The sequence below is a fragment of the Quercus suber genome, unplaced genomic scaffold (genome assembly GCF_002906115.3).
Source record: "Quercus suber isolate HL8 unplaced genomic scaffold, Cork oak 2.0 scaffold_128, whole genome shotgun sequence".
NCBI classification, from domain to species: domain Eukaryota; kingdom Viridiplantae; phylum Streptophyta; class Magnoliopsida; order Fagales; family Fagaceae; genus Quercus; species Quercus suber.
In genome coordinates this window covers 217,450-238,110 of record NW_027069591.1, presented here as the reverse complement: position 1 = coordinate 238,110, position 20,661 = coordinate 217,450, and the positions used below count along the sequence as shown (strand labels likewise).

The 20,661-nt window shown below is 37.0% G+C and overlaps 2 protein-coding genes across 3 annotated transcripts in view; both read right to left on the bottom strand.

Annotated features, from left to right (window-relative positions):
• LOC112021097 (RNA-binding protein 2) overlaps positions 1 to 19,514 on the bottom strand; it is a 25,402-nt gene extending 5,888 nt beyond the window's left edge. The window contains exons 1-2 of one of the 2 annotated variants that reach the window (XM_065776104.1): positions 19,378 to 19,514; positions 19,170 to 19,275 (exon numbers count right to left, since the gene is read on the bottom strand). In XM_065776104.1, coding sequence (XP_065632176.1) covers positions 19,170 to 19,266 — 97 coding nt within the window. In that variant the 5' untranslated portion in view covers positions 19,267 to 19,275; positions 19,378 to 19,514. The remainder of the gene's footprint in view (positions 1 to 19,169; positions 19,276 to 19,377) is intronic. The other variant, XM_065776103.1, reaches the window with a different exon arrangement.
• On the bottom strand, positions 13,368 to 14,270 carry LOC112021130 (uncharacterized). The gene is made up of 3 exons (XM_024053699.2): positions 13,926 to 14,270; positions 13,749 to 13,809; positions 13,368 to 13,665 (listed from the first exon to the last, which is right to left on the bottom strand). The coding sequence occupies exons 1-3, from the start codon at positions 14,125 to 14,127 to the stop codon at positions 13,383 to 13,385; spliced, it is 546 nt and encodes a 181-aa protein (XP_023909467.1). The 5' UTR covers positions 14,128 to 14,270; the 3' UTR covers positions 13,368 to 13,382.
• Positions 19,515 to 20,661: the final 1,147 nt, after the last annotated feature.

Genomic DNA, 20,661 nt, shown 5'->3' with positions numbered 1-20,661 from the left:
CTTCCAAATACTTCTCCAAGAGAAACCGAAGATAGTAGGACCAGCAAGAATTCTATAGTAGTCTTTCACCAAGAACCCCTTAGCTTTGTTAGGAATCCAACACATCTTGTCCTCACCAACCCCCCTAATAGAAGAACCATAAATGGTTTCCATGAAACTTGATAAAGCCTCTAATTCTCGAACATGCACACCCCTAAAGAAACTCACATCCCAAAAAAGGACACCATTGGGGGATTTCATGAGCTCAGCCACACTAGCCTCCTTATTCCTGCAAAATCTGAATAGGCCAGGGTAGCTAACAACAAGAGGATGCTCTCCACACCAATGGTCAAGCCAAAACTTCACCCTAGACCCATCACCAATATCATACCGAATATGGCGAGAGAAAGAAGGCCAACCCTGACTGATACACTTCCATAACCCAACTCCGAAGGGACCCTTAACAGGTCTGGTGCACCAACCCCCCCAAAGACATCCATACTTCAACTCTATCACTTGCCTCCAAAGGGCATCCTTCTCAGACCCAAATCTCCAAAACCACTTCCCAAGAAGAGCTATATTGAAAAGTCTTATCTTCCTTATGCCTAAACTACCTGAAGAAATAGGAGTGCATACCGTAGCCCATTTAACCAAATGCAATTTAGGTTCATCACCTAAACTGCCCCATAAAAAATTCCGTTGAAGCTTCTCAATACGGTAAGCCACACTAGCAGGAATAGGAAAAAGAGAAAGGAAATAAGTGGGTAAATTAGAAAGGGTGCTTTTGATAAGAGTGACTCTACCACCCTTGGATAGATACAAGCGTTTCCAACCCGCCAATTTCCTTTCCATTTTCTCAAGAATCGGATTCCAGATAGTCTTATCCTTGAATTTAGCACCCAAAGGAAGACCTAGATATTTCAATGGCAGAGAGCCCAGTTTGCAGCTAAGGACATTTAGCAACAAATCAATAATAGGCACAACTCCAACCGGAACCAATTCGGACTTGCCCGAATTAATCTTAAGCCCCGACACCGCCTCAAACCAAATAAGAATCATACGAAGAATCAAAATCTGATCTAGATCAGCATCACAGAAAATGAGAGTGTCATCCGCAAAAAGGAGATGCGACACTGCCAAGGATCTACCCTCTGAGTTATCCACACAGAAACCTGACAAGCGGCCTTCAAGAACAGCTTTGTCCAACATTCTTCCCAAAGCTTCCATCACCAACACAAACAACAAAGGCGACAACGGGTCACCTTGTCTTAAACCTCTAGAGCTACCAAAAAACCCACAAGGAGAGCCATTAGTCAAGATAGAGAAGCGGACAGTAGATAGGCAAAAGAAAATTCATTTTCTCCACTTGGCTGAAAACCCACTTCTTTCAAGCATATGCAAGAGGAAATTCCAATTTACATGGTCAAAAGCCTTCTCAACATCCAATTTACAAATCAGCCCAGGCACCCCAGACTTCAATCTACTATCAAGACATTCATTAGCAATAAGAACAGGATCCAGAATCTGTCTGTTCCTCACAAAAGCATTTTGAGAAGCTGAGATTATATCCCCCATAACCATGCGAAGACGGTTAGCCAAGACTTTGGCAATAATTTTATAGACCCCCCCAACAAGACTAATGGGCCGGAAATCCCTAATCTCACATGCAGCATGTTTTTTGGGGATGAGAGTGATAAAAGTAGCGTTTAAGCTTTTCTCAAACTGACCATTAGCAAAGAAGTGGTGAAAAACAGCCAAAAGATCAGGCTTGATAATCCCCCAGCAAGCTTGGAAAAAAGCCATAGGGAATCCATCTGGTCCAGGAGATTTATCACCATTAAAACTCTGAATAACATCAAAGATTTCGGCCTCTTCAAAAGGTCTCTCTAACCAGTCCGCATTAGCAACGGAAATCATAGGAAAATTTAACACCTCTGGCAAAGGCCGAACAGACTGGGGTTCAGAGTACAAATTCATGAAGAAATGGGAGATGTACTCAGTAATCAAATCCTGGTTAGAAGACAAGGCACCATTCACCATTAGGCTTTCAATACCATTATTTTTTCTATTAGAATTAGCCATTCCATGAAAGAATTTGGTATTGGCATCCCCTTCCTTCAAATGCAGCACTCTATACTTTTGACGCCAACTAATCTCTTCTAAAAGAGTCAACTTTTCAATCTCAGTACGAAGATTAACTTGAGCTAACTTCTCTTCAGCTGATAATCCATGGGACTCCTCTCTAGCATCTAAGACATTCAACTTGCTCCAAAGCTCCTGCTTCTTAAACATTACATTGCCAAACTCCGTCTCGTTCCACTTTTTTAAATCCAACTTCAAGGCAGCCAACTTCTTAGCAAGAATAAAACTGGGGGTACCTTGGAACAAATAGGAAGCCCACCACGTCTTCACTTTATCGAAAAAATTATCCACCCTCAACCACATGTTTTCAAAACGGAAAGGAATTCTCCCTCTACGCCGAGTCCCTCCCTCCAACAAAATAGGAAAATGGTCAGAAAGAACTCTGGACATCCTTTTTTGTGAAAACTGAGTGAAGTGGTTTGCCAAAAGCGGGGAAAAAAGAAACCGATCAAGACGAGAAGCTGAAGAAGAATTGGACCAGGTGTAAAGGCCCCCTGCCATAGGGATATCCATCAGCCCATGAAGAGAGATAAAATCAGAGAAATCAAACATAGCCCGGGAAAAGATAGCAGCCCCCAGTCGCTCAGAAGGAAAACGGATGATATTAAAGTCTCCTCCTACGCACCAAGGCAAATCCCACCAACTAATCAGCCCGGTTAGTTCCTCCCACATTAACCTACGCCTTTTGTTAAAATTTGGTCTGTAAACACCAGTAAAAGCCCACTCAAAATGGTAACCAACATTTTTAAACTTGCAAGAGACCGAAAAAAGCCCCACTGCTTCCTCCACCTTTTCCACAACCCGGCTGTCCCACATCAATAAAATACCTCCAGAAGCACCATCAGAACCCAAGTACAGCCAATCAACGTAAGGGCAACTCCAAATACTCCGGACAATACCTCTAGTAATCCATTCTAGTTTGGTCTCCTGCAAACACACAATATCAGCCTTCCAGGAACGCAACAAATTACGAACCTGAAGCCGCTTAACAACATCATTCAGCCCTCTGACATTCCAAGAAAGAAACTTCAAATTCATTGAGCCACAGAGAGAACCCGAGCCCTATTAGAACCACTACGCCTAGCAGAGGTAGAGCCATAATTAATAGAGCTGAACAGCCCCTTCAGCTCTCTTAAACCTTTCATCCTTGGGCTTTTGAAGCTACAAGATGAAGCGTTCACCTCAGCCCTCCGCTTTAATTCAACTTCAACCGCCAATAAAAATTCAGTAGCTTGATCTTCCAAACCCTCTAAGGACGTGCCAAGGAAACTATCAAAATTATTAAATCTCCTTTGAAACCACTCAGAGTAAGGAACTTGCCTCTCTGAAAAATCCACGCCCACCAACCCCTCCTCATCCACAACCGACAGCTCAGCCAAAGTCGAAGGGAGAGAAGAAGCAAGAGGTTCAACATAAAGAGGCTGAAAAGCATCCTCCGAGAAGGAATCTGAAACCCAGTCCTCCACCAGCCCTTCCTCCTCTTCGAATAGCGCCGTAGACTCCTTGACAGCTTCCGAAGACTCCCACGGAACTAAGGCCAAGTGTTTTTGGTCCATCAAAACCTCGGTAGCTACACACCGAGGCCGAGATAAAGGAATCGGAACCGTAACCCTCCTTCCGTCACGTAGTTCCAGAACCCACTGCTCAGAATTCCCCCATTTCTTGACAATATCGCCGGAATGCTCCTGAAGGATCAGACGGAGGTCTCGCTCTAAGCCCTCTTCACTATCCAAGTCAGAGGTGCAAGCCGATACAGACATGGGCTCATCGGCCACATCGGAACCTAGAGGCTCTGCCCCGACTACAACGGAAGCGTGATTCAGGTCAGACAGCGCCGATATCACATACCTGGCATCGTCGGCCTCATCGGAGACTAGAAACTGAGTTGTTTCGTCCATAGTTAACCCCGGCGGCTTTATCGGCACAACACCCACTCCATCGGAAGACAGAACACCAACCTCTGGGGACGATGAGGCTGATGGGAGCGACGAAGCCTTAACAAAAGAATGAGAAACACTAACAGGCAGGGGTTTAAGTTCTTTGGATTTGGGCCGCCAGACCTTGGGTTTGGGCTGAGAAGGAGATGGGCCCTGTTTAGATTTTGGAAGAACAGAGGGCCTAAAGACTTGTGTGGGCTCAACACTTACCCGGCCCACTTCCCTAATGTTAGAGTGTTTAACAACCCACTTCCCATTCAGCCCACGCTCCAAAGATAGAGAAAGTTCCAGCGATAAAGGAGTGTTAGAGCCGTGAGAGTCATTGGCATTAAACTCAAGCATGAAGTCAGCACCAGGTACCAAACTTACCTTCCCAACACCTCTATCCCTCAAATCCTGGTACTGACTACTCAGAAAATCTTGATTCTGACTGCTCGAACAAGGTAAGTTTGAATTTTGAATACTTAAATGCCTTCCTTTTTTTCTTCCACCATTGTCTTTCTGATCACCGTCCACCACCGCCGCCAAAAAGGATTTATGTTGCCTGAAATGTTGCCCAGTCATGTTCAAAACAGGTTGAGAAGATGGATTGACGGTAAGAGAGACTGGAACAATAGCCTTGCGAAGATGAAAACCAAATCCTCTCCACCCACTACCCATCTTTCCTTTCGGCACAATGATGGAACCCTTCCGACGCCCATGAAGAAGTTCAGAGATCATAAGAAAGCTTCCGTGAGCATTGGAACCCAGCTGCAAAATGAAAACCTTGCTACCATCCCTGAATGTACGAGCAAAGTTACTAGGTGGTATATTAGAAATGAGATCCTCCACATAAGAAAGCAAATGTTTAGCACATTCTTTGCCCATGAAAACTGACCGGAGAGAATCCTTGAATCTTTCAAATATACGAAGCATAAAGTAAGTACCACCCTCCTCAACAGAGAATTCAAAAGTCTTGGACTCAACGAAGAAGAAAATAGAACCTCCCATAAGAGCTGAATAAAACTGCAAATTTTGTGACTAATCGGAGGTAGCCAGGCCTCAAATTTTGTGACTAATCAAGAGATTCAAGAATATAAAAGCTAAGAGAAGGATATTTGCCTTTTCAACTAGATGCTCCTTTGGAGGTTGCAGCATAAAGTTTGGAGTTCTGCCTAACTGACCCAAGATATCAAGTCTCTGAACTGAAAAAATAAATCAGAATGCCAAGACCAAGCTTTTACAGCAAAGGAAATACAGACACCAACTGAACTGAAGAGCTCTGTTTTGAGAAGAAAAAAACAAAGTAACTGGCTACAATTCCATGCTCCTGAGAAAAAGCAAACAGGAAGCCTCCAATTACTGCATTCAAGGGATAGCAAAGTCGTCATTGAGCTTAGTAGGACAGTTTCTGGTGAGTCCTTCCCTTTTCATTTAGTCAAGACTCCAGAGATCAATTGAGTCTTTATGGAGCAATTATGGACAGGTTTAAGTGTTCTCAATAGAAAATGGGATGTTCTTGCTCAAGCTTAAAGATGAGGTTGCTAGAGATGCGATCTTGGAGGACAGAATATGGTACATTGCTAATAAACCCCATTTTTTTACTCAAATGGACTCCAAGTATGCAAGTTCTTAAACGTTCTTTATCACAAATTCCTATTTGGGTCAAGATCTTGCATTTTCCTTCTTCCCATAGAATACTGGAACCCAATTTGTTTAAGCCACATTGCGCGTAAAACGGGCAAGTGTCTATTTACAGATTCTGTCACAGAGGATCCAAAAAGGATTCATTATACTCCAGTGTTTGTCGAAGTTGATGCTAATGCAGATTTTCATCAAAGTTAGCTGTTGATATGTGTGATGGGGTATACCTGGATGTTTCTCTTGCATACCTTTGGTTGTCTGCCAGTGACATTGTGTTTGGTTCGATGGAAAATATTTTCTAACCGTAAAATAATTTCAGGTGAAAATATTTTCAAGTGTTTGGTTGCATTCCTAAAAATGCTATGAAAAATTGGCGGTGATGAAGATCAATGGCGACCGGCAGTGGTTAGCCGATGGTGGCAGTGGCCAGAGAGCGGGGATGTTGGTGGCTGACAGACTGACAGTAGGGCTGGAGGTTCAGTTGATTAGTTTTGGATGAGGCAGAAAATGAAAGCATAAATCAATTTCTGCCATAAGTGCCTTTATTTTATGGTCAACCGCAAAACAATTTCCAGTTGACCAACATTTTCAGTCGTCCCAAACACCCACAAATTCATTTATGAGAATGAATTTGTAGAGTTTTTGTACACCATCAAGGTATTAGATCATAACAACGATGACCCTATTTAAACTTGGAGCAACAAAAGATATAATAGCCAGAAAAATCAAGCCACAAGTTTGAGAATTATAATCAAGCCACAATTTCCCTACTCTAGTGTTCTAGATCATGGTGTGACAATTATATCATTTGGGGATAAGCCTATTTTTGGTCCTAATCCCTTTAAAATTTTCAATTATTAGGCTGACCATAATAATTTCCTTGATTGGGTTAATGAAGCTTGGTATACTGGTTCAGTTCTCCTATGTTCCAATTATATTTTAAGCCCAAAGCAGTTAAATCTAAGGAGGATGACTATTGAGAAATTTAGCAGCATCACTCAAAGAGTCATGAAAACAAGACTCGAATTGGAACTAGTGCAGAAGTGAATACTGTTGAATCCAAGGCAAACTGATTTTATTAGTAAGTAAAAGGATTCCTTGCATCATTTTTTTTTTTTTCAATTAGTAATGCCGAGGAGTCTTTCATGAAGCAGAAGTCAAGGAATGCTTGGCTTAATCTTGGATATCAGAACACAGTCTTTTTCTATTAGGTCGTTAGCATAAGAAAGGCCAAAAACGCTATCAGATGTTTACCCAATGATGGAGAGAAAGTAAAGGATCCTGAGTTTCTCAAAGAGCTGGCTGTGAACTTCCACAAAAGGGAAGTTCATGCAAATATCATAACTTTGGTTCCGAAAGTCCTTACTCCTGCTAAGATGGGGGAGTTTAGACCTATATCCTGCTGCAACATCATCTAAAAGTGCATCACAAAAATCCTTTCAAATAGATTAAGGCTATGCTTGGATGATCTGATTAGTAAGAATCAATCTGCATTCATCCCAGGCAGAAGCATTACAGAAAATTTTCTTCTAGCATAAGAGCTGGTAAAGAGTTATCATAGAGAAAAGGCTCCTGCAAGGTGTGCCATTAAGGTGGATCACATGAAGGACTACGATTTGACACAGTGGGACTTTAGCTTGCACTGTCTCTCTGCCATTGGAGCTCTTGTAGGTTTGTGCATTGGGTGAGGGAATGTATAACAACCCCTACCTTCTTTATAGCCCTCAATGGAAGTATAGCTGGGTTTTTTCAGTGGAGGGAAGGGTTGAAGGAAGGGGAACCTCCTATCACCATACCTTTTTGTCTTAAGCTTGGAAGTCTTCTCAAGAATACTTCAAAACAGAGTCCAAAGAGCTAGAGAATCCTAAGTGTGCAAATCTGAAGCTTGCTTATTTATGCCTTGCAGACGACTTAACAGTTAACAGTCTTTTCACTTTTCAGGGGCTGATGTAAGTTCCATCAAGATTGTTCAAGAAGCTCTAAATGAGTTTAACAGCAACTCTCAAAATTTTAGACTTTTTTTTTTTTTTTTGAGAAGAAGAGAATTTTAGACTTAGGTACACAGCTACCGTATATTTTTAGGAATCTAAAATATTAAGCATTCATTGTTATCTATATTTGACTTTTGGTTTGAATGTATAGCAACCATATATAGCAAAACAGATATGGAACTAATACCATGTATAAGTTTATTGACACATATAATTCTTTTAGGCAAATGAGTGAAAGCATTTCTATTAATGTCCAAACGATTGCAGGACACAGGTTAACATGGGTATCATATCCACAAGTTTCTAACACACTACTTATCAAAAATCAAGTGTCTAAAGCTTCATATTTTTCAATTGCAATTGAGATAGGTTTAATGTCTAAGACCAATCAAATTTCTTAGAATAATAAAGCAGGGCTTAATAAGACCATATTTACCAATCAATAAGATAATCCTTTTAAATAATTTACAGCTAAGAATGAACCATGTATCAGACACCTCATTCCAAGTGATAGCAACATGACTGGCTTCATAGGAATCACATTTTAGCTTATGTTGAGGTCTACCTATCAGACACCCTCTTTCTGTGCCAAAAGTTAAAACTATCAAACATCAAACATACCACACTTGCGTATGAACAATATTGGCAGAAGAGATGCACAAGTGAAAATATGGAAAAGCTAGGAGAGATGGAATAGAGGAAGAAGGAAAGGTTACTGTTGTACAACTAATAAATTTCAGGAGGATTGTAAAACCTTTGCTCAATAATACCAAAAAAAGACACTTCAGGAGAAGATGATAGATGCTACGCCCAGTTCCTTTACTAAGAAACAAACAATGACCATTATGTAAGTTTTATAAAGGACAATCCTATAATATAAAGCAAAAGGAAAAAATTATAGAAAGGGATAATGTACAGACATCCAAAAAGAGGTTCCTATCAATGTGAAGATCTAACTTCAAAAAAGAAACATAGAACAATGTCATTGAAAATTTATAGAGGACAATTCTGATTTCTAAATTCGTTTATATAATCAAGCAAGCATCTGCTCAAAATGACCTTCAAATTAGTCAGATAGTCTAAATTACAGCTCAATTTTGCAACGTTATGTTCAATTTCTTCTGAGATATTTATAGACTGATGAAATGCCTTCCATTTATAAATTATGTAGCTACTATAATTAATAGATTTCTCACTCTACTTGCCCACATTATATTTTGATGTAATAACACTTTCCATTGGCTTTAAGTTTCTCTCAGTTTATGCATGTGCATACACTGATAGTGATTAAGTACCATTCCAAGCACACAACCACCCAAATTGCAATTCTTTCAACATCAAAGTAACCAAAGCATCATGCTATAGTTTGTGTTTATTGGTAACTATACATAGGGAGGAAGACAAAGGAAAATAGTGAGTAGAGTCTCAAACAATGCATTTACCCACTGGTCATGCTAACCATTCCATCTATAGAGTAATAATTGATTATTAGGTGAGATAAAAAAATTTCAGATTGACAATTTAAGGAAAAGAAAGGTATGCATTTTGGATTGGTGTTATATGTGCAAGTGTAATAGTGAAACTGTTGACCATCTATTCCTTCATTGTCTAGTTGCTTTGGAGTTGTGGGATATGGTTTTTGGTTTATTTGGAGTTTGTTGGGTTATGCCAATGTCTGTTGTTGAGCTTCTTGCTTGCTAGTAAGGTCGATTTGGTCGCCATCATAATGGAGATACATGGATTGTTGTTCCTCATTGTTTGTTGTGGTGTATTTGGAAGTAAAGAAATAGTAGGTGTTTTGAAGAAAATGAGCGTTCTATGCCCAATCTCAAGCTTCTTCTTTTTTAGAACCTTATTGGACTGGTTCTCAATGTGGAGAAACCAACCTTTTTCTTCAATTTTGGATTTACTTGATTTATGTAATTTTTGTATTTGATATGTACACCCCGGTATACTCCTTGTGTACTTGGGTGTCTCTTTTTTTGATATCAATAAATCTTTATTACTTATCAAAGAAAAAAAAAAAAAAAAATTTCAGATTTCCCCACCATTTGCACCACAAGGCCACAGGTCTGGAGCCAGCATCAAGGAAGAGATGAATTTACAATGCTGGAAATCATCAAGAAAGTTTTCTACTCTAAGGCATTTTTAAGTACTCTTTTCACCAAACATTTGATTTTAATATTTTGTAAGTACCTTATGTTTAAATTCAACCATAAATTTAAAAATGAATGAGCACAAAGATAGACACAAATTACCACTCTGTCTTTTTTTATTTCTTAACATGTCCTTTGCAATTACCAGCTAACTCTATTTTTTGTTTTACTTGGTCAATGCTATCTAAAAGAACAAAGAGGGGAAACTTTTTAATAACTCTTTGTAAGGTCAAGAGCCTTGTATCTCAACTAGCACCTTCTGATGTTTCCAATAGAAACATCTAGAGTTTAAATCCCCCCTTCCCCAACTATCAAATTATCAAAAAACTGTTTGTTAGGTCAAAACAAGTGAAATTGGTGGTTTGGCACACTAAGAATTCATGTTTCTTCATACGTTGAATAATAAACTAGCATGTTACATAGCAAGCCTAACAATGACACAACCATTGAGTGGCTAGTGGACAAAAAAAACTGTTCATGGTAGCTTTTTTTTTTTTTTTTTTTTTTTTTTTTTTTTGAGAAAGAGAGTTTTAACCTATGGCGTCCGCTACTAATAATAGCTCAATCATCAGACCAAGATACCAATCGGTTTTTGGTGTAGGCGAAAATTGAACATTAGATCTCTTATTCAATCATAAGAGATTTTACCAGTTGGGCTAACTGGAACCCACCTCATGTAGTTAATTAGATCATTAATTAGTCGGGTATTTTTATAATTATGTGATTACTAATTGTGGATCATGGTGGGCTTTTGGTTTTATTAATAGGTACGCCTAATGTAGTTTATGGGCTTCTATGTTTGAGTTTTGGCCAGTGTTGTTAAAAGCACGCTTAAGCTCAAAGCTCGAAACCCCAAGGCTCCAGCGCTTTTTACCTCAAAAGCTAAGCTCATTCAAAGAAGCACGCTTTAGGCGCGCTTTTTACTCTTTTTCAAAAAACTCAAAGCGCGCTTTTTGAAGCTTTTTTATATTTTTCCCCCCCCAAAAAAAAAAAAAAAAAAAAACCAAAACTGAATTAAAGCTATAGGATCTTGACATTATTGATATAAACCATTGATTTTGTATATTTTTAGTGTAAATTACTTATCAAAAAAATATATATTTTGAGTATAACTTGTCCTAAAACCCAACCCACAACCTCCCAGATCTTCTCTGTTTTTATTTTTTCTCCTTGAAACAGTAACCCACCTAGCTCCTTGGTACCAATTACCATGTTGCAATGTCCTCATATTCTTAGCTCATTCATGAAAAATAAAAATAAAAACGTATGATATAATATATGTGGTAATTGTTTAGTTACTTTAGTGGTTGATTTTGAACATAGCAAACTAATTCTTCTAGAGTTATAGTCATTAAGTGATTAACATATTAACTGTCATAGGACATTATAGACATAGGAGATTTAAGAAAGGATATTACATGGAAGTACTAATATCTAGCTTATCCAAAAAAATAAAATGACTTGACTTGCAATTTTTGTGTTAAAATTGCAAAAGGAGGGCATATCTATGTTATATAAATTATATAAAAATTTTTATTTCAATTTATATGATAATTTGATCATTTGATTGTTGCATTTCTCATTAATAATAATTTTTAAAATTTTAAAATTATTTTTTAAAAATGTGCGCTTCACTTCAATCAGGCACGCGCTTGTGCTTTGCACCTTGCGCTTAAGTGCGTCCCTCGCTTTTAACAACACTGGTTTTGGCCCAATTCAATTATATGTTTTTTTAAACTAATCAAAGTAGGAATTGTAATCCTATTAAGAAAAGTTAAGATTTAGAGTTCATACAGGTGTGTCATGTGTCATAATACTCAAATAAGAATAGTTTCGATCCATAAACAAATTGTTCCTGGAGTATTGAGGCATGCTGACCTAGTATGTTCTTTCTCCCTTTCTTTTCTCCTTTGACATTCTGCTGAAATTCAATTCACATGCATTGTTCATAGTACTATTCACATGCACTGTTCACACTACTATTCACATCTTATGAACAAATTTAATCTCAGTTTCTTCTCACCTCTTGCAACCCTAAATCAAATCTTTTTCCTTTCCTATCGAAAACCCGTCATTATTACTATTATTATTATTATTATTATTATTATTATTATTATTATTATTATTATTATAGGTAACGTAAGAAATTTTATTAAAAAATAGCCTAGTCATTATTATTATTTTGATAATTAAAAACCCTAGTCATTATTGCTTGAACCCTAACCTTTTTTCTAAAGTTCTATATTCTAAATCAGTTTCAACTCTAAGCCAACCAGAGGCACATGTAGACAGATTTCCAATATGTCCTATGTCATCTAATGTGGCAAACTCCACCAAATCTATGCTTCCCTTTATCCCACTCTACACTTACCATCAATCTTCCTACAGATTCACTGTCATCAATACTCCTCACATAATTGTAAACACAATTTTTACTTAAATATTTTTTACTTATCAAAAAAAAAAAAAATTGTAAACATATAAATCTAGATTCTAAACTCAATTGAAAGGACATATGTTCTAGAACATGAAATGTCTGTCTTACCTGTAGGGAAAGAAAGAGAAATCTACACACCTAAACTTAGCATAGAAGCTTATATCCAACACTTGAGTTCAGTCAACGGAATCCTCTTTCCTCAATCCTCTCCAACCTAGTCCAGGCCAAAATTTCCATTGAACTATAAATATTACGGCTCTTCACCAGAACATGCCATTTTAAAACTTTAAAGATTACTTTGAGCAATCATTGGTCTTCATTGACTTCTAAAAATACTTTACACGAATTTGTCTTGTCTTGCCCCCTCTTGCTGCTACTCTAGCTTGATATGCATTCAATCATTTCCCCTTTTTTTATTTTTTAAACCATTACCACTCATCCATGCCAATTTCCCAAGTCTGGTTAGGCTGAGTGGCCGATTTTATGGGACCCAACTTTTGGGTGTTATGGGATCATAAAGCATAGCTAGCCTGCTTCTCAATTTCAATGCAAATTTTATCAACTTCCCCCATTCATATAATCTCTAGTAAACAATAAGCAAATATCACTTCTTTAATTTAATCACCCAAGTCAAATTCCAAATGCAACATCCTCTATTATGTTTGTAGGTGACGCTCATTTACGCAATATGAATACCTAAAGACTAACCCCCATAAAACCAACATTCAAAATTAACATGAAGCCATTAAAGCTACCACAAACAGCCATGAGAAAACAGGGAAGTTAAAATAATTCCAACAGGCAGATAGGTATCCAAAAAAAAAGGGTATTATCCTAGAACAAAAAATGCAACATTCTTTAAATTGCAGAAGTATACCACAGTAAAAAGTGATGAAAGTAGATTAGATGAGGTGGGAAAGTATATAGTTTCCATATTATTGAAGACCAAATCAAGTCATTGATTATACTAGAAAATCATGGAATTGGAATAGATCAAGAAACTGATTGAGAGACAAAATTGTGGAATTGAAGCAATCAATTCAAAATTCGAAAATATGATTGATTTGCGAATGTAATACTCATTATAAAAATGAGTTCTATAGTAACGTATCGTCATTTAAGTGAATGAAGAACATGTAGCCCTTTGGGCTCTTTTTCGTGTGGCTAAACTAAATAAAACTATCATGACATGCCTTATCTCTCTCTTTTCTCTATCACAAAGTAAAAAAAGAATGGTTGGGAAAATGATGAGTACCTCAACCATGAGAACACCAGGCATAATAGGCCTTTCAGGGAAATGCCCAGGAAAGAAATTATCATTTATAGTCACATTCTTGATAGCAACAGCTGAAACCCCAGGATTGTATTCAATCACTCTATCCACTAACAGAAATGGAAACCTACAACACCCCACCACCAAAAAAACGAATTCATAAGAAAAACACAGAAAACACATAAAACAAAAACTTTGACAAAGACCCACCTGTGGGGTAGAATTTCACGTATCTGATTAATATCCATGACCATAGGAAATGCTGGGTATTCTGCAGAAAACGATCAAGAATTAAATTTTAAAAACAAAGAGTTTTTTTTTTTTTTTTTTTTAAGCTTTGTGCAAAAAGGAGAGAATTTGAATTCAGAAATGTGAAAGAAAACATACTCTTTTCAATGGGTAAGTCTTGGTTGTTGGTGTCGTTTGGTCCATTTAGAGAAGAGCATGTGATGGAATTGGAACGGTGGATAGATTGAAGCGAGAGAGAAAGAGAGGTCGGGGACTGTGAGAGTGAGAGTCTTCTGGTTCTCGGTTTGTTGAGAGACTGAGAAAGAGTGAGAGAGAGGAGGGAATTGGATGTGGCTGCCATTTCTTTTGAGAGAGAGAGATGAGAGCGGAGACTTCTAAGTGCAAGGGACTGAGAGAGAGAGAGAGAGAGAGAGACAGAGGAAGAGTGTTTCGAGTGAGGTTGGGGATGGTAGTACAAATACAATAACTCGTTCAACTACTTGCAACTAATATGTCCCGATGGAGGCCCGACCAAAGAAAAACAAAACGTGTCTCGTGTCATATCATTCAAAAATAAGGTACTTCTTAGTTATGAAACTACTAAGTCTACTATGCTTGTTATGAGCCTCTTTATGAGAAATGAGTGAAATCCCAAATCATGTGAGAGAGGTCTTGTGAGACTGTCTCACAGGAGAGTCTCTCTATTAAGTAGGAAACCAAAATTCGAAAATTGGGGGAAAAGGGGATCATAAACCAAAAAAAAAAAAACCATTTAGTTTGATCGAACCGGATTGAAAATCGAGTTTGGTCCGAATTTTAGGGCGATTCAGTCAATCACAATCCTCCATTTTTAAGAAAAAATAAAGTTTTGGTCCTAGTCTCGATCTCAGTCTCAATTTTGCAAAAAAATATACCAAATATATATTTACAAAAACCCTAATAACCCAACTCTCCTGTTCTTTCCTCTCATTAAATTCTAATGTAGTTGAACATATATTTGGACTTTTTATAGTCAATTACAAATAAGGGCCAGATTAACCAAGACCGAATAGTCCCAAATTGGTTGAGATCGGTCACTTGTCTAGTCATTTTGGTCTAGGCTTTTGACAAACTGAACAAACCAGTATGGTCCTAAAAAATGCAAAAACCAGACTAGACCGAGCCGTTTTCACCCCTACGCATTAATGAACTAATATCAATTTCATCGATGGCAATTTTTCAAAACTTTATTTGAGGATCTTCAAGTATTAGGACATCAATACTAAGGTTGACTATCCTAAATCATATAACAACTCAAATAATTTTATGATTTCAAATTTGAGATTGTTTTGTGTGTGTATATATATATATATATATTTTTTTTTTTTTTTTGTTTAGACCGAAATAGCCAGGCCGCAAATTTTGTGACTAATCGGAGGTAGCCAGGCCTCAAATTTTGTGACTAATCAGAGGTAGCCCTGGGTAGCTAAAAACTAGTACACATGTATCTCTCTCTCCTAGCTATGTGTGTGTTGTTACAACTTATTCTGGATCTCAGAAGGAACAAGTAAAAGGAAAAGAAATAGTAAATATGTCTACGATAGGTACCTAATTTAATAAGTAGTTTCACAATTTTTCTTTACATTCTGAAGTAACTTTCTCATTGATATTTATAGGTGAATACATTGCATGGGAGATAAATGCTTACAATTAAATGCTAGCCAACTCCCTAGATTGGCTTCAAATCACCCTATGATAAGATTATTACACTGGAACAACTACCAACAAGACTCATAATTAACTTTGACTGAATAATAAAAATAAATAAAAGACAACTGAACTTATAAATAAATGACACATGTCGCTGCCACATAAGTTGCCACTATGCTCTTGCATCATTTAGTAGCTAAAGAACAGAACAATACCACCAAAAAAAAAAAAAAAGAGGGAGAGAAAGGGAGAAATAAACACATTAAGGCCAACATGCTTAATGCTCAAAATACTTAATATTTTTATTAACATCAACTCTTCTTTGATTCCATTGAGTGCGCGCGCACACAGACATATATATTAAAAAAAACCAAACCCAGTACACTGCCAGTGTACTAAGAGAGAAGTACAATCAAGTAAAAAAACAATGATCAAACAAGTGTAAGTGAGAAAAACAAGAGGAGAGAAAATAGCTGCACTCCAATCCAACAAAGTAAGGAGGAAGAAGGCTTTAATTTCTAGGATATTTCGTTCACATCCCTCAAAAATTCTGGAATTCCTTTCTTGCCAAAGATACCATATAATGCAATGCGGCACAACCTTCCAAAAAGCAATATTTCTATGCTTGCCAAAAGACCCCTGCCAAGCTGAAAACATAAACATATGAATGACTGTCATTGGCATAACCCAATGGAGGCCAAATAAGCAAAACACCATATTCCATAGCTCCAAAGCTATAGGACAATGAAGAAGCAGGTTATCCACAGTCTCCCCACATTTTTTGCACATGCAGCACCAATCCAAGATCAACATACATCTCTTTTAGAGATTACTTATAGTTAGGATCTTCCCTAGAGCAACAATCCAAGAGAAAAAAGCTACCCTAGATGGGACCTTTAAGCACCATACCATCTGCCATGGGAATGATATGCCATTAGTTCCCGAAGTTAAAGACCAAAACCCCTCCATCCACTACCTGACTTCCCTTCCGGCACTATGATGGAACCCCTACGCCGCCCTTTCATCAATTTTTAAATCAACAAATAGGAACCATTTGCATTTGAACCCTTATGAAGGATGAAGGCTTTATCGCTCTCTCTTATTAATCTAACAAATTGACCATCATTCTACACTGATATCAATTCCTCAATGTTATACAATAACCAGTTAGCACTCTCCTTGCCCAAAAAGATTGACCGCAATGAATCCCTGCCTCCTTCATATGCACAAATGCAAGGTGAATCTGTTGATCATCTTTTGCTGCATTGCTCTATTGCTTCAAACTTACGGTCAATGATTTTGGTTTGTTGGGAGTTTATTGGGTGATGCCAAAATCTGTTGTTGAACTTTTGGCTTGCTAGCAAGGTTGGTTTGGTTATCATCGGAATGGTCATATTTGGATGGTTATCCCCCATTGCATGATATGGTAAATCTGGAGGGAATGGAATAGCATGAGTTTTGAAGACATCGAAAGTTCTATGCCTGACCTCAAGTTGTTCTTTTTTAGAACTTTATTGGATTGGTTGTCAGCCATGAGGAACCTTTCTTAATTTTCTATTGTTTATTTATTAGATTTATGCAATTTGTGTAACTGATTGTTTACCCCAGTATACTTCCTATAAACTTGGGAGAGTCATTTTCCTAATTTATATAAAGTTTATTACTTATCCATATATATATATATATATAAAAATATATATGCGCAACAAGTAATAATTGCCACCCTCCACCAAGAATTCAAACGATTTTGATTCAATGAAGACAAAAACAGAACCCCCCCCCCCCCCCTTCCCCATCTCATCAGGGAAAAAAAAAAAAACAACAGTGAAGCCAAAAAATGTGAGAAATCTATGGCTAATTCGAGGTAGTTAGGACTATGACTAATTAAGGAATCTTTCTTAGAGTCAAAGAAATTAAAACCTACAATAATTATGATCTCCTAGAAATTCTATACTTAACTATATTACCAAAATACCCTAATTTACAAGGATTACAAAAGCTACAAATTTTCCCTGGATTCAGAATGACCCTACCTTGTTAAATAAAAGACAAAAATGCAAATTGCAACCCTAAAGTTTGGGTAATTTTGATTTTGCCCCTGACCGCCTAACGTTTAAAAATTTTGATTGGCAGTCCTCCCATTAATGGTTGTGTTGATGCGTTCATTAAGTGAAACCTACACCTGCCACATGTATTAGACTATTAGTTTGTCCAATCAAATTATGCCATGTCAATTAATCATGTCACATCACTTAAATAACCTAAAAAGATTAAAATAATTCTACACACACACACACACACACACATATATACATATATAATAAATGCATACAATAAATTAAAATCATTCCCAATATTTTCTCAAAAGCACTTTTTCAGCATCGAAACGGAATTTATGTAGTGAAGAAAGAAGAATCAAAGAAACCAATAAATACATAGGTTTACAAACACATACTATTATACTAAATAATCTTGCAAACAGCCAAACATTAATGAATCCCATATCACACAATGCATCAGAATCTTTGGCAATCTTATAGATTGCTATCACCTCACTTTCTTGTCTCACTCTCTCTACCCAATTCTCTCTTGCCAAGGCCTCCAAGCCACTTGCCACTGCCATCAACAGCAGTGGCTCCAAAATTTCTCCTCTCTCTCCAAAGTGAACCATCTCTAGATTGATGTCTTGGTGGCATGTGGATCATAGACTCATGAAGTAACAGTCATTAGGCCATGGGGATGAGTGATAGATTGAGTGGAAAATGATGTTGCGGAAGCACATGGAGGCGTGTGGTTGCCATGGGAAAGACCTACGAGACGGATGCTGTCCTTCTGAATCTCAAAGCTCCATGTTCTCCTAGAACGTTGTCATCCTCAACGTCTCTATGAAACCCGGCTCAAATCCCAGATATTTGTCTCTATGAGCTTTGATTTTTAGGTTGGAGAGCCTAGATATCTGATCCTTCAAGCTTTGAGTTTTAAATTCCCATCTCTCTCTCCTCTCTCTTGCATGGTTCTCTCTTGCCGTGACCAGTATTTTTATGTCTTGATTCCTCTTCCTACTTGGTATAGTAGTTCTTAAGTCCTTATATTTGTTATTCCAGGAATAGGTTTATTCAGAGTAATAGTCCTAGGAAAGCATTTAATAAAATCCAATATAAAGGCTATATTATAGTCAATAACATTGATAGAGAGATTGATTTTAAATAAAATTCCAGCAGCTTATTTTAAGCTTTAGGGGTGTGATCCCTACCTAAATGTGATTGCTAAGGAAAACGAGGCACGATTGCCTAGTGTTTTATCCATCTTATTTCTTGTTCTATTCACTGTTTTAACACCAAACAACCATTAACATATTCAAGATTCAATCTTTTCTTTCCCTAATCCGTTATAAACATCAATCTTTGTTCAAGCACCCTAGAAGATCTTATCAAGCATTCTAATATAGTACATTGGGAACGACTGAATTATAATGACAAAATCACAGCAGCACAAGATTATATACATTATATATAGATAGTGACAAAATCACAACGCTGGGTTTTTAAGCTAGATTGTGAGACACCTAGTGATGTTAATGCATAAAAATTTTGAATGCACTACAACAGAATTAGCATTTAGCTGAGTTTTATTTTTCTTTTACAAGCAAAGAGTTTTTCAGTTTTCACAAATGCTAAAGAAATTGAACATTATAATGAATTTGAAAAGACGAACCGTATTCAGAACGAGGTCGTTTAAGCAAGCCGCCTGTAGGTAGTAGAGGCGGATGATGTTGCTGTTGCTGCTGCCGATTCCAATAGCCATCCGCCATTTCTTGTATCTGCAATTGAAGAGAGAGAGAGAGAGAGAGAGAGAGAGAGTTTAGTCTGTGAGAAAATGAAATGGTAATTAGACAAAACAATACCCTAATTTTTGAGAGTACCTTTTGGGTTGGGTTGGGCTGGGTTGGGTTGGATGAAACCCTAAGCTGAAAATGCAAAAGCAGTCTCTTTCTTTCTTTCTCTCTCTCTCTACTGGATCGCTATGCGTTTTGTTATGTGTTTGTATTTTTTTTTTTTCTTTTTTTCTTTTTTTGGGGGTTGAGAACAGAAAAGTTGACCCTTTGGTTTCTGGGGGTGGTACTGTCTGTGTACACACTGCCACTGTCTCTGTCACACGCAATTGCGACTGCTGGAGTTGTACATGTGTGCTGCTAGGGGCCTTACTTCTTCACTTCGCTGGCACTTGGTACAACCAATTGTGCCCCACCACGTCATGGTTAATTACTTCGTGGCAACATGTGAATGTGATACTACTATGTGGCGCCTAACCTCGTGAGTGCAAGCGCGGCCCGTCCCCTTGAATTTTTGAATTCTTGGATTTTTTTTTTGGGATTAGAAAATGTAAAAGAGACTCGAGACGAGTTCATTATTACAAGTTTAAATTTGTTCATTTCAAATAATAAGGTAGAATATCATATTATATTTTAGTATGATGATTATTTCATAAATATAAGCTTTTGTAAGATGTGGAGGATAAGAACTGAGGTTTAAAATTTCAGAAAAAAGTTTTACACACGTATATACTTAGTATCCGTTTAGCATGATTAATTTTGTCAACTTATTTTACTATTTAGTTTATTTTTATTCTATTCATGAACCTCACTGCACCTTTTGATACTATTTATAGGTTTCACTGTATTATTTTAGCTAACTTTTACTTTTATTTACAGTACTTTCAGCAATAAGTTTTCAGTTTCAGCAAAATAAGTTGATCCCAAATAGATCTTTAGATTAGACTAAAGTAAAATTTCTATTTTATATAAAAAAATAAATAAATAATAAGGTAGAATTGTTTTTTTTCCCTAAAAAAATCTATTTTGATCATGAGCCGAGTTCGAGCTCATAACCAAACAAGATTTTATGTTCAAGTTTAGCTCTTTATCTTATTGAGTAAGTTTGAGTTTATTTAAAAGTTACTTAATTGACTTATTCTTATATATATAATATATATATAGTGAAATTATAACTTAAAATGTTTACCTCTTCACAATTTTATGATTTTTACTATGAAACAATGAATAGACTGTTTATATAATCAATAATTTAAAAATTATTATTTAATATCATATAAACATATTGATAAACTTATATAATCAAATCTTAGATCTATATAAATATATTTTTAGACAAATATACATATAAAATGTTATCTTATATAGCTAAAT

Coding starts and splice junctions, on each gene's coding strand:
- LOC112021130 (XM_024053699.2), bottom strand. CDS start 14,127: ATGGCAGCCACATCCAATTCCCTCCTCTCTCTCACTCTTTCTCAGTCT. Junction 13,810..13,925: donor AGACTTACCCATTGAAAAGA/GTATGTTTTCTT, acceptor CGTTTTCTGCAG/AATACCCAGCATTTCCTATG. Junction 13,666..13,748: donor CGTGAAATTCTACCCCACAG/GTGGGTCTTTGT, acceptor GGGGTGTTGTAG/GTTTCCATTTCTGTTAGTGG.